This window comes from Uloborus diversus, chromosome 9, assembly GCF_026930045.1.
Source record: "Uloborus diversus isolate 005 chromosome 9, Udiv.v.3.1, whole genome shotgun sequence".
NCBI classification, from domain to species: domain Eukaryota; kingdom Metazoa; phylum Arthropoda; class Arachnida; order Araneae; family Uloboridae; genus Uloborus; species Uloborus diversus.
The window spans coordinates 149,212,825-149,226,362 of record NC_072739.1 but is presented as its reverse complement, the minus strand read 5'-3'; the positions used below and the strand labels follow the sequence as shown (position 1 = coordinate 149,226,362).

Here is a 13,538-nt window from a genome sequence, read left to right as displayed (position 1 = left end):
AATAAAAATCTTCAAGTAATTTTTGTCAATTGTAATAAAAACGTGAATAAATAGGGTAAAATCAAATCAAACAACTCCCACGAGCAAGTGTCCATGCGTAAAAATTAACTTTACAAGGTCTGAGGGATGTATCAAAATGACATTTTTTTAAAAAAAGAATAAGAATAGTAAAAGTCTTTTAATGTAATCATTAAAAAACGTGTGCCTTAAAAAAGATTTATTTTGAAATTTTCGAGGAAAACACTGAATTTCAAAAAATGCCTGAAATTTTTTATACAGTAGAGAGGCGATTAATCGAACATGTCGGGGCAGGCAACTCAAACATAATCGATCGTGTTCGATTCGATCGAATTCTATCTACTAATAGCGCAGCGAGAAATTAGCTTCTCCCAGGGGTGATAGGGACTCAAGAAAAATTTTCCGAAGACAGTGTGAAATTTTCTGGAACTATAAGGAAGCTCTCCTCTACACACCCCGTAAAAACTTATTAAAAATCATTGATAGAAATAATTTAAAAGTTATTTTTTAAGTTATTTTTCGGTTTTAAAATGTTGTCAGCCCAAAATTTTCGGATCAAACACCTCTTTGTCCCCTCCCAGAAAGAATGCAATTTCTCGCTGCGCTATAGGTTAATAGAATTCTATGAAATAGAACACGATCGATTGCGTTTGAAATGAATATGCCCCTAAGCAAAAGTTTGACAGTTCGGGTTCCATATGTCCCTTTGATGCTAAATGCCTATACCGCATTTGCCTTCCAAAGTGAACTACCCAAATATGATAAGAATTCGCAAAACAGCGCCACCAAGCGACCATCTAACAAAGGCGTTGCTATGGCGATGGATCCAAACAAGTCAAATTAAACTGTTAATTTCTCAAATCTAAGCTTATAAATTAACCAATTATTAATTTTTCCGATTTTAAGTTCTAATATCTCCAGTGACCTCCGAACAGTTATGAGTTCGTTTTTATAAAATGTTAAAAGCGATAGGTATTCAGAATTACGGGGGTGTTGGTTACATTAGAACCCCTATAGGGGCTTTAGGTTAGATCGGCTCTGTCCTGTATCTGTTTCGTTTTTATTTTACTTCACACCATTTCGACTAAATAATTTAAAAGACGGTTTTTAATTACATTTTCTAGAGAACAACACTTATTTACTTAAAACCAATGCACTTGAGTCGATGTTTCAAAAAAAAAAAAAAAGGGTGTGTCTCAGTTCACAGTTTTTCTTCTTGTTCCACATCAGAGCGCAATTCCCCGGATAGAGGGCGCGTATTGTCCGGGGTAGTAGAAGGACGGCTTGATGTCCGCGTAGTGGTGGTGCGCCATGCCGTTGAAAGGCGCGTAGGCCTCCCCGGCAGAGGCGTGCGGCACGTGGTCGGCGGCAAAGGCGGCATCGCTCTGCTGGGCGCTCCATCCGTTCAAGTTGGCGCGGTTCCAGGCGCTCTCCTCGCCAGAGGCGGGGTTGGCGGAGGCTGCGGCGTGGTGGTGCGAGGCGGTGTAGTCCACGGCGGACGCAGAGGTGGGGACGGATGAATGCAGCATGGACATCACCTGAGATGAAACAATGAGAGAATTAAAAATAAATAAATAAATAAATAAAAAAGAAATTAACTTGAATTATGGCATTTTGAATTCAAATTATGTTTTTCGCAATCACGAGTGCGTTGTCGAGGCATGAGTGTGTGGGTATGTGTGTGTGTATAGGTATGTGTATGTATGCGTGTGTGTATAGGTATGTGTATGTATGCGTCTGTGTATAGGTATGTGTATGTATGCATCTGTGTTTGTGTCGTGTAGGCATGAGTGTATGTCTGTGTATGTATGCGTGGGTGTTTGTGTGCAGGTATGAGTGTGTGTGTATTTGTGTCTGTGTGCAGGCATGAGTGTGTTTGTGTCTGTGTGCAGGCATGAGTGTGTGTGTATATATGTGTTTTGCAGGTGTGTATGTATGCGTGTGTATGTTGGATATGGATGCAACCTGACTACGTTGCATCAGGACGGTTTTCGCTAGAGGAGCAGCATTGTGAGGCTGGTCGACGGTGGTGCTGCAGAGTGAGGCGGTGGGAAAATAAAATCACGGGAACATCAAAACAGTCAAATGAGAACAATAAGCAATCGTGATTGCTCAATAATAATAATTTGAATTTTGACATCTTGAATTCAAATTATGTTTTTCGCAATCACGAGTGTGTGTATATATTTGTGTGTGTGTAGGTTAGTGTGTGTGTGATGGTGTGTGTATATTCGTGTGTGTGTGTAGGTGCGTGTATAGGATATAGACGCAACCTGGAGACGGTTTTCGCTAGAAGAGCAGCATCGGGAGGGGCCGGTCGACGGTGGTGCTGCAGAGGGGGGCGGTGGAAAATAAAGTCATAGGAACGCCATTTAGAGGTCAAGTGAGAACAATAAGCAATGTGATTGCTCAAAAAAAAAAAAAAAGACTGAGGTAAAGCACCAGTAGTGGCCAGTGCTTCAGTAGTGGTCACTTCAAGTTTACTTTTGAACTTTGAAGAAAGAAATGAACAATAATAATGTGATTTTTTGTTGGTACCTAATGTAACTATCATATTGAATCAATTTTATTCATCAGTTATTTGGATTTGAAGTAAATAATGTAAATACTTCGGATGGGGGAATGTCACTACTGAAATTTTCAGACTTTGGAGTAGCCACATCTGCGGATTAAATTTGAGGCTTGAGAAAAAATTGAAATTCTGGCATTTTTGGAAATTGTGAAGATGTAGAAAGCGTTGGGCTATAAAACGCTCGTTGGTTTTCAAGAGGAGCAGTTAATATTGCAGGCCTACAGTTTAAAAATATATATGGCCACTACTAGTGCCTTTTAAACCTTGAAGTGACCACTACTGAAGCACTGGCCACTACAGGTGTCTACCTTAGTTTGTGACATAAGTTTTCACACGATCAAAAATCCAGTCACGTGGTCACTCTTTGTTTCTAAAAATATAATTTCAGGCACCACATAGAGCAACTTATTTCTTTGAGATGGTCAGTGTTTAATTTGACCATTTTGCTATGAGCAAATTCAATTTCCAATTAAAACAAATCTGATTAATTAATTAAATTTTCACAAAAAGAGGATGAAAATGACCTTGTAACAAAGTAACTCCGAACGCAGGGTTAAATTATCCAACTCAGGCAAAATATTAGTGCGTGCAGTTTAAGATGAGATGAACAGCTCGAAATAATTTTTTAGATATTCCATTGACTAACAAAGATACAGAGCAAAATATTGAAAACCCGCTAAGAGTCGTTTTATGGTATACATGAAACTTAAAAGGACCACATGAGCATGACTATTCAGAATCAATCTCAAAGTAAGTCAACGTTGTCTTTGGTCGGAGTGAAATCAGTAATTATATAATATTGAAATTAATAAATTATTTAAATCTATACATATAATAAAATAAGATGTTTGTGTGTGTGTGTGTGACGCGCATCCCGAGAAAACGGTAAGACCTAGAAAGATGAAATTTGGTATACAGGTGCAGTTTTTGCTGAAGATGTGCACCTCGGGCTTCGATTTTTGATATTTTAATTAGAAAAAAAGTTATTTAATGTTTTATGTGTTTTTTTTGCACTTTTTACCTCACAGACCCCGAACCAATCGCGCCACACAAATATTTTTTGCACTATAAAGTAAAAGATTTAATTTTAAATATGATGAATGAAAAAATTTTAAAAATAGAGCAATTTTTGTATTTTTTATGAATTTTTCAAAAAACCTCTAATTTGCATTTTTTTTGGGTTTTGTTTTTTTTAAATATCATCCTGCGAGAAGTATCAAAGCCCCATTTCTAAAATTTAAGTTGGTAATAGTAAAACCATTTCGCCCTCTTCAAAAGAAAAAAGTTCTTAAAAATACGCAATAGTTTTTTTTTTAACAATTTTTTAATGCTGAACACATTATGTCTTTCCACGCATCGGTCGAAAAAAGCGTTCTTCAATCTTTTATGCCTCTGACGTCACTACTTGGATTTCGATTCGGTATTTACGATGGAATCTTAATCGCAAACAATGTTTATCTTTTGTTTTTACTATACAGCTTACTTCTACATTTTATGACGTGATGACCACGTGTTTTCCGGTAGAGCTTGCTTTTTTCTTTCCTTTTTTTTTTTTTTTGTTTTATTTAGGGATTGCATTTATTTCTTTTTCCATCCCCCCCCCCCAAGCTGGAACGTTTTGCTGCATCTATATTACGTTACATTTCATAGTTATGCACATTTAATTCAATAACAACAGATTTTTTTTTCTTTGTCAAACGCTACTTTTTGCACACTATGGGGAATTTTGAAGATAACTTTTTTTTTTTTTTGCTCTGCTTAAATAAAAAAAAAAGATGGGTTTTTTTTGAGTGATCTTTGTTTTTATTAGGAAATGGGAGGGGAGGTTAAAATAAATAGAGATGGATAAGAAAATTTAGAGAAAGATCGTAAAGGTAGATAGATACCCGCCGAAGACGGCAATCTTGGCGTAAAAATGTGAATGGCACAACAAAAGATAGAGATAAATGATTAATACTGCTGCCAAATTTATTTAAACTGCCTCCGAAGGCGGCAAACTATAAGTAAAAATTTAAATGACAAGTTAGCCAACCAGCCGCCGTAGGTGGCTGCTTGCATAGAAAGGCGAATGGCGTAAGAAAGCGGACCGGCTGGTCGCCGCAGGCGGCTAGTTTAAAATAAAATCAATAAGTCTTCGTGTGCCACTGCTAATACCAGGACTGCGGTATCGGCGGGAAAATGACCAACTCCGGAAATTTTAGAACCTGTGACTCAGACTCCTTTCCCCAAAATCAGTCTGACTCCGCACGCACTGGCATCAGAGTTGTGAATTTAGATGGAAAATGACCGATTCCGACTCCTTTATCCCAAAATCAATCCGACTCTGACTCTGCAACACCGGCAGAGTTGCGGATTTTGAGGGGGAAATGACCGACTGCGACTCTTGTAGCATTAAAATTTCGACTCCCAACTCCGACTCCGCAGCCCTGGTTAACACTCTGACTTCCCATGTGTTGACCATTTCAGCACTAGGCATGCATAAATTATGTTTTCGTTTAAGATTGAGAAGTGATGATTAAACCTTAAATGCAACATGTTTTCATTTGATCCAAGTATCCAATTTAATCTTCTGAAGCACTAGGAGAACTAAATTGAAGCTTTGTTGTAGCCAGTGATCGATAAAACACACACTGAAGATGCTATTAAAAAACGTTTTTTAAATTGTAAACAGCAGCACTCTAGTTGGGCCAAACCTAACTTGGCAGCGTTCAATGCTAGGATTAGGATCTGTGTAGCCTTCACAATGCTGCCAGGTTAGGTTTGCTCTAACTATAGTACAATAAAAAAAAAAGACTTTTTTTTCTCCTTCTGCTGCATTATGCGTTTTGTTTACTTTTGTTCCCTTGAGATCTTGAGAATGGATACTTCTTGTACTTCCGTGAGAAATAAAAGTTGGCTCTTCGGGAATAGCAACTTTTTTTTTCTAATGTCAATTTTAAAAACATTTTTCCCCTAATTTAAGCAAGAAATAAAACCAAAGAAAATTTTAAACAAGCCTTTTCAAAAAAAAAAAAAAAAACCATACAACTAAATGGTTAAATATCTTTGCATTACAATCATTTATTTATTTATTTATTTATTTATTTTTTTAACCGACTTCAAAAAGGAGGCGGTTATCAATTCATACCGTATGTATGTTTTTTTTTTTTGTTTGTCCACTCATAGCGTCTCACCTAGTGAACCGATTTTGATGATTCTTTTTTTAATGGATAGGGGATGGCTCAACTTAGGTCCCATTATTTCGTTTGACCATATTTGTTCTTTAGAAAAAAAGTTATGGGCAAAAAACAGTAAATTTTATGCAATTTCCCTATTAAATGATTTTGTAGCGAAGTTCGCACTTTTCATCCGTGGACAACGGTGGCTCAGTGGTAGAATTCTCGCCTCCCACACGAGCAACCCGGGTTCAAATCCCGACTAGGACAAAGTGTATTTTACTAAAATTTCGTTTCTACTGTTTCCCGTATTTTCTCGAATCTTCTATTAATTTCTGTATCTTTCCAAGTCTGGAAAGTTCCAGCACTTTCTCAAGTTGTATATAAGGAGATGTAACGTTCATTCGTGGTTCTGAATAAAGATCTCGAGTTGAGACTAACGAGTATTCGCTTCATTTAGCTTTCACATTGTCTTCGCTTTCTTCATCTACGCGACAATAGGAAACTCATTGTTATAAAACTTTGGTGCCCTATAACATTAATAAAAATTGTAATGATAATTTTGAATGAAGGCTTCTCTGAAGCAAGCATCAAATTTCTTCAAGGGATATTTCGATAATGGAGAATCTGATGCTGTCGTCTCATTTTTGGCGTAAATAATTTTATTTTAGTAACCCTGCTGATTTATAGTAACCCTATGTGAATTATCAAAATCTTCCTTTCTTCAGTGCTATTGCTCCATAGTAGGGGTAAACCTAACCTGGAAGCGAGGTGATGCAGTGATTAGGATCTGCTTAGCCTTCACAATGCAAGCATTAGGTTTGACTCAACTACTCTGTAGTATTTTTATCGTTATCATCTAGGCCGATAACAGATGATCGGGGCTAAGTAAGAAAATACAGAATTGCATCATGAGCAACTTAGATGCTGTGGAATGTAAATTAGTTAGGAAAAACGTAATACTTAAATGGTTATAATTAAATTAACTACGCATGATTTCCAGAGAGGAACAAAGATAAATTTTTAGTGCCAATCGCTTAAAGTTTAACGCGTATCAATAGTTTTTTTTTTTTTTTTTTTTAGTATGGAGCATTTTTAAGAAAAAATGTGAATTATCGTGATGGTAACTTCTTATTACTTCTGAAATACCTACATTTACACTAAAAAGAATGAAATAAAAAAATTTTGAAAAAAAAATAGAACCGACTTCAAAATTGCTCTAAAAAGTGAAAAATAATTTTGTTCTTTAAACACCATCGATAATGCTTTTAAACATAATTTTTGAAGTTGGCGCAAAAACGATAGATAAAATCATTCACAGCCATAACTCAAATACAACTATAAATTTAACCAGGACCAGTTTCTTCACTATCACATACATTATGCATTGATGACAGCATATTTGAATAGCGATATAAATGTTTCGTTCGTAACTTTGTATGCTTTTCTGAAAAAAAATATGAACGAAGCATGGTTACACTGGATTTTACGTTTTGTTTTTGCGCCAACTTCAAAAATTATGTTTAAAAGCATTATCGATGGTGTTTAAAGAACAAAATTATTTTTCACTTTTTAGAGCAATTTTGAAGTCGGTTCTTTTTTTTTTTCAAAATTTTTTTATTGAGCAATCACGATTGCTTATTGTTCTCACTTGACTGTTTTTGGCGTTCCTATGATTTTATTTTCCCACCAGCAGCCTCCGCAGCATCACCGTCGACCGGCTCCTCACGATGCTGCTCCTATAACGAAAACCGTGTTCAGGTTTCGTCAATATCCTACACTTACACGCATACATACACGCACCTACACACATATACATATATACACCTACACGCACATACATACACCTACACACACTTACATACACCTACACACATACATACACCTACACACATACAAACACATACACACACAATTCACATACCTACACACTCATGCCTGCACGCAGACACAAACACATATGATTACACACACAAACACATACCCCCCACACACCTACACAACTACACACACAAACACATACACATACATGCATCTATACACATATACACCTACACAAACACATACACACACACATACAGACACCAACACACAAAAACATACACACACATACACACAACTACCCACACACTCATGCCTGCACACAGACACACATACACATACCCCCTACACACAAACCATCCACACACAAACACATATGCCTATTCACACATACACATATCCCCCCCACACACACATTCATACACACAACTACCCACACACTCATGCCTGCACACAGACACATATCCCCCCCCACACATACACATTCATACACACAACTACCCACACACTCATGCCTGCACACAGACACACATACACATACCCCCTACACACAAACCATCCACACACAAACACACACGCCTACATACACACACACACTCGTGATTGCGAAAAACATAATTTGAATTCAAGATGACAAAATTCAAATTAATTTTTTGTTTTTGTTTTTGAAGTTAGTTAAAAACTGTTAGTTATTGATCTCTACATCACGGTCTCAAACATCTGTTCCAGCATGATAGTTAAGACACACAAGCATCAGACCAAGACACGGGTTTAACAGCACAAATAACAGATTGCCACTCTCCCTTGTAGCCGGCGTATCAGCCGTCAAGAAGCAAAACTCTTGTTTTGCTGAACTCTATAATTTTCCCTCCGCCCTCTTTCGGAAGGAGCAGACGCGTGTTCCGCAACTGAGATGATTTTTATTGACATTCGCTCGGCAACGAGACTTGGCTTTGATGGACAAGGCGGGCAATTTGCGCAACAGATCGTCAGACGGATGTTTGGAGGGAGGGCTGCTATCGATTTTGACGCGTCAAGAAACTCCCATCACTTTCTTGATTTTATTTATTATTCTTTCCCTTCTGGTGCAAGATATATATTTTCTTTTTCAGGTATTTAAAAAAAATCGCTATTTTATTCACATAAAAGGCAGAAAGAATATTGTAAAATTAAGTTATCTATTATTTGTGCTATTGTTTTTTTTTTTTTAATTTTAAAATTGCGCAATGGGGTTGTTTCCTTCAGTCAAAAGTAGTACTTTTAGTCACTGAAATTGATAGAATAAACAAAAAGAATAACATGGACCCAGAAAATTCTTTTATTTTCCCAACAGTTACTTTTTAATTAATTTTTTAAAAATGTCCGATTTTGCAAACAAGGCGTGGTTTTTATGACGTCACAAATGATGCAATTTGGCGCATCTTTCTACTACGTTTCCACGTTCTGATAATCAAGCAGCGAATTAAAATTGCGCTCTATGCTTGCTATCAACCATATCGTTGCCAATACACGTGAATAAAGATGCGAACTAAATATTTTGTTCTGTGAATGGCAACATTGAATGGCATTTCATCATTTGTGATGTCACACGACGGAAGTGTAAACAATAAAAGCCCACAGATTTAGGTAATTTTTTAAAAATATTAAACTTAAATAAATTATTTTAAAAATGGTCAGATCCTATGTTTTTAAGCATGCTCTTTCAGAAAAAAAAAAATTCTTTTAAAATTTTGGAAACGACCCCATTGTGTTAATTTTGAGCGTGTGAGCACGTTTATATTCCTTGATATAGATGAATCAGTCCTGATTTATTTACTCAACATTCAATCCGTTTTATTTATGTTCAACCTGTTAGTTTACTCAACCATCAAATCATCAATGCGTTTTGTTTGACTCAATATTCAACCCAATTTATTTATATAACAAGCATATCAATCCGTTTTTTGTACTCAACATTCAATCCCTGCTATTTCCTCAACCAACCCAGTGCTTTATTCAACTCCAAAGTAAAAAGAAAAGATTGGTAAGACACTACCATATATCCGTAAGCAGCATTCTTTTTTTTACTCTTCACTTACCATAACCAATTTTAATGCTCGTTAAATACTGTAGTTTCATTGAAATTTAGCTTGAATTTATTTTCAACATTATCTGTCAACATAAATTAACTTTCAAGTATAAAAAGTCGTAAAAGTATTTTTTTTAGGGTCAGGGGTGGGTCCAGAATTTTTTGAAAGGGGGTCAAGTTTCAGTGGTCAGCCTGTTATACCGTTTAAAAAATCAGTTAAAGGGGGTGACCATCCCCAAAGGGTGTGGGCATACCCCCTCATATGCTACGACAACCCACCCACCACCAAATGAGATCAAAACCCTTTCAAATCACCCTCTCCCTCTAAATTTTTCACTGGTATTACCTGTGCCATGGATCATATTGCCCCACATTTTCATTAAAATCATATTTCATTGGGCAGGCAGGCTGGTCGCGTTACTGTATAAAATAGTTGGATAGATTTGCATAAACATTTTATAGCACACACAACATGTGGTTTGCAATAGAATAGTGCTGAGGAAAAACATTAAGTTAATTTGAGGTTATTGTTCTTTTGAAAATGAACAAAAACCTCATAATAGCCGTAGGCCAGTAAACGAACTCAGTCGTATCCTTTGGATTATGACGTACTGGGAAGAAAAACCCTACAGAATGAAGCAAAAAGAGGTTAACATTGATTCCATATAATTATGTATTAGTGTTTCATATCTAAAAATTTGAAGTTTGAATAATAATAATAAAATTCTTGTCACTGGGGGGGTCAGCTGACCCTTTGATTTGACCCTCGCCTGAATCCGCCCTTGTTTAGGGTGAAAACACCCAATTCTTTTAAAACCGCCGGGGGAAAATATAAATAAAATTAATAATAATAATTTAACTGTAGTCATAAAGAAAAAAAAAAAAAGCAAAATTATTTGCCGTACCTGTGACTGTAAAGATGAATTGTTGGCGACGTAGGCACATTCGGCGAGAGGGTTACCGTATGTTAGTGAAGTTCGAGCGTCCGTCGACAGATGAGGGTGATGAAGTGGGACTGTAGAACCGGCCGTCAGGGACGAGGAATCTGTATGAATGAATCAATTTTAATTCATTGCAAATGAAAATATTGAGCATACGAAACGCATGATCACATTTCTGAAAACTTTGTTTTCTTTGAGCTTTAGCGGAAGAAAGAAAAATTAATCAAACAATTTTGTTGTTGTATTTGTATCCTCAATCCATGGGTCAAAAGTGCTACCTCAAAAGGTTTGACTTCTAAATTGGACGTTAACTCACTTAACCATCGAGAGATGGCGCCACCAGTCACTTCAACTTCTATAATTTGGACTAGAATTGAAAGGGAAGGAAATTTTCTCAATTGGATTTTGCGCAATTTTAGATACAAAACTAGGAATAGGACAAATAGAATAATGTTAGATCCAAGAATGCACTCAGGGGAAAGAGCATCAAACAAAACGGTTTAAATTTAAAAACCGTCCATCCAAAAAATAACCTTTAAAGTGTTACTGCTGAATAGTGTAGAACTAATGGTAACGCGTAGGGCCCGATTAAGATGTCGAGGGGCCCTAGGTTAAACTCTTTTTCAGGGCCCCCTGTAATCCAACATTACCGGTGTTTTCGTTAGGTAAAGCAATTTAAGCCATTAGCAAAGCAAACTCCTTCAATTTATAAAAACTTGACTTTTTATGCAGAAAAAGAAGCTTACTTTTGAAAAATTTCCCCTTCGAACTACGAAACACGCATGGGAGAAAGAGAGAGTCAAACTGAAAAAGAAACATACACTTACACATACCTGTATGAGTAGTGTAGGCGGCAGTGTCTGGGACTAGATATGGATTGGCGTGTTGGTAGCCGAAATTGAGGGAGCTGTAGCTGTTGAGATGTTGACTGCCTAGTTGCTTCCGCCAACGAGCTCGACGGTTGCTGAACCAAACCTGGAAGCGCAGAAATTCGTTTAGATGTAAATAAATGTAAATGAAGATCAAAAGAAACATGTTACAGGACAACAGGAAAGGGCAGGAACAAGCAATCCGTCGTTTTTACACAAAATTCAATCCGTTTATTTTACTCAATAATCAACCGTTTAATTTATTCAACAATCAACCAGTACTAGTATTTATTCAGCAAACAACCCGTATCATTTACTCAACGATCAACCAGCATTTATTAGTTCAACTTCAAACTTCAAAAAAGATCCACAATTTCTTTATTGAAAACAGCCGTCCTGGAGGCCATGTTAGCCTAGTCGGAAATTTTATTAGTTTTATGGGGGTACTGGGAGGGGCGCTTTGGCTCTCGGGGGCCCTGAATAGAGATCCTCCCGAATTCTCCGAATCAAATAACAAAAATTAAACACTTGAATAATCAAGAATTACTTTGAAAATTGTCAAAATTCAGAGGTCTACAATAATGTCACAAAAATGTGTACTTGTATATACTTTTCGTTAACAACGTTAGGAATGTTGCCAAGTTTTCATGTGCAAATGTAAGAGTACATCAGCTTAGTTCTTGATGATGTGTTTAAATCCTATGAATCACGAGGTCCCGGTGCATTGCATCCGTCGCACACTCACAGTATGACCACGGATTGCATGGAAAGATATACATCCGTTTTACAGCAGGAAATGGACGAATCTATTATTTTTTACCGATGTCAGCTTTTGCAGAAGCAGAGTCTCATTCAAATGAGCGGAATACGCGCATCAAATTTTTACTTTTCTCCCTTATTCGCATAGATTCGTCTTATCTGAACATTTGAAAATTCCATGCAATCCGTGGTTGGGCAGTAGTTAGCTGGCCCTGATCCAGCCTATACTTTATTACTCAGACAGAAATACGAGAAGATGTTAAACCGAATTTACGGCAGTTACACTTGCGACGATGAAATTCGACGTGGGTGTGACAAAACATGCAAATGAGGATGAGGAGAAAATGGCAATCAAACTGCGACGACGATTACGCCATTGCCAACCACGTTATATCCGAAAACATCCGCGGCTCAATCGATTGCCACAGGATATACAAATAAACATCGAACGAGATATTAAATAATAAAGAACTCGCACGGATAAAAAGCGGCCATCTATTAACGGCGGGGTGTCGTTGACGTCCAGGGGGCCGTCTAATTACAGCATTCCCCGGGCGGTCCTCTTTTATAGATATTTTTTCACCCAGCGTTTCGGAACCTACCGCATCGTCGCACCTATGCGGTAATGATCTTACACCGGGCGACATCACTCATCTTAGCACCTTCGCCTTTAATCCCACCTGGGGGTCTGCCCCCTCCCCCAGGAACAGGTTTCCCGCGCTCGGTTATTATTCTTCGAGGCGGTTCGTCATAATTCTTTTTTTAACACATTTTTGTTTTCTTCTCGCCTGCGATGATGTAAGAGGTGTTCCCAGTGACGGGCCGCCGTCTTCTTCGGCCCGGACTTCAAAAGACCCGCCGACTGCAGTTAAGAGTCGGAACCCCGCTGCAGCGCCCCGGGCCACGCGATTAACTCTTTAGCCGAGCCACTTCTTTATTGAAATTGCTTCCTGGCAAACGATTATAATTACGGGTTGTAAAATCTCGTCTGTCGAACAATTTCACCAATTAATAGAAAACAGAATGCTCGGGAGCGCACTCGAGCAGCACATTGGGCATTTTTGTGCGTTTGAAGGCAATCAGTCCAGCCAACCTCTGCGAAAGAACTTCGTCTATTTCAGCGGAATCATATCGAAAGTTATCCTTGAAATGGAATTTCTCTGTTTTAAAGAGTAGTGCAAAATTTGTCTCCACACATACTATGTTTTTTTTTTTTCTAACTCTTCGAAATCTTTTTAAATATTTTTTTCCCCTTCCTTAAACAAGTAAAATCAAATTCCTCAATTTTAGTTTAAAAAAAGAAAATCTTATTATGTAATTGTTTATGGAGTGAAA

The 13,538-nt window shown here is 37.3% G+C and overlaps 1 protein-coding gene across 1 annotated transcript in view; it reads right to left on the bottom strand.

The window, feature by feature from the left end:
- Positions 1–1,244: 1,244 nt before the first annotated feature.
- Positions 1,245–13,538, bottom strand: part of LOC129230556 (protein gooseberry-like) — a 128,218-nt gene continuing 115,924 nt past the window's right edge. The window contains exons 5-7 of the mRNA XM_054864959.1: positions 11,409–11,550; positions 10,540–10,679; positions 1,245–1,556 (exon numbers count right to left, since the gene is read on the bottom strand). Of these exons, the coding sequence (XP_054720934.1) occupies positions 1,245–1,556; positions 10,540–10,679; positions 11,409–11,550 (594 nt within the window). The remainder of the gene's footprint in view (positions 1,557–10,539; positions 10,680–11,408; positions 11,551–13,538) is intronic.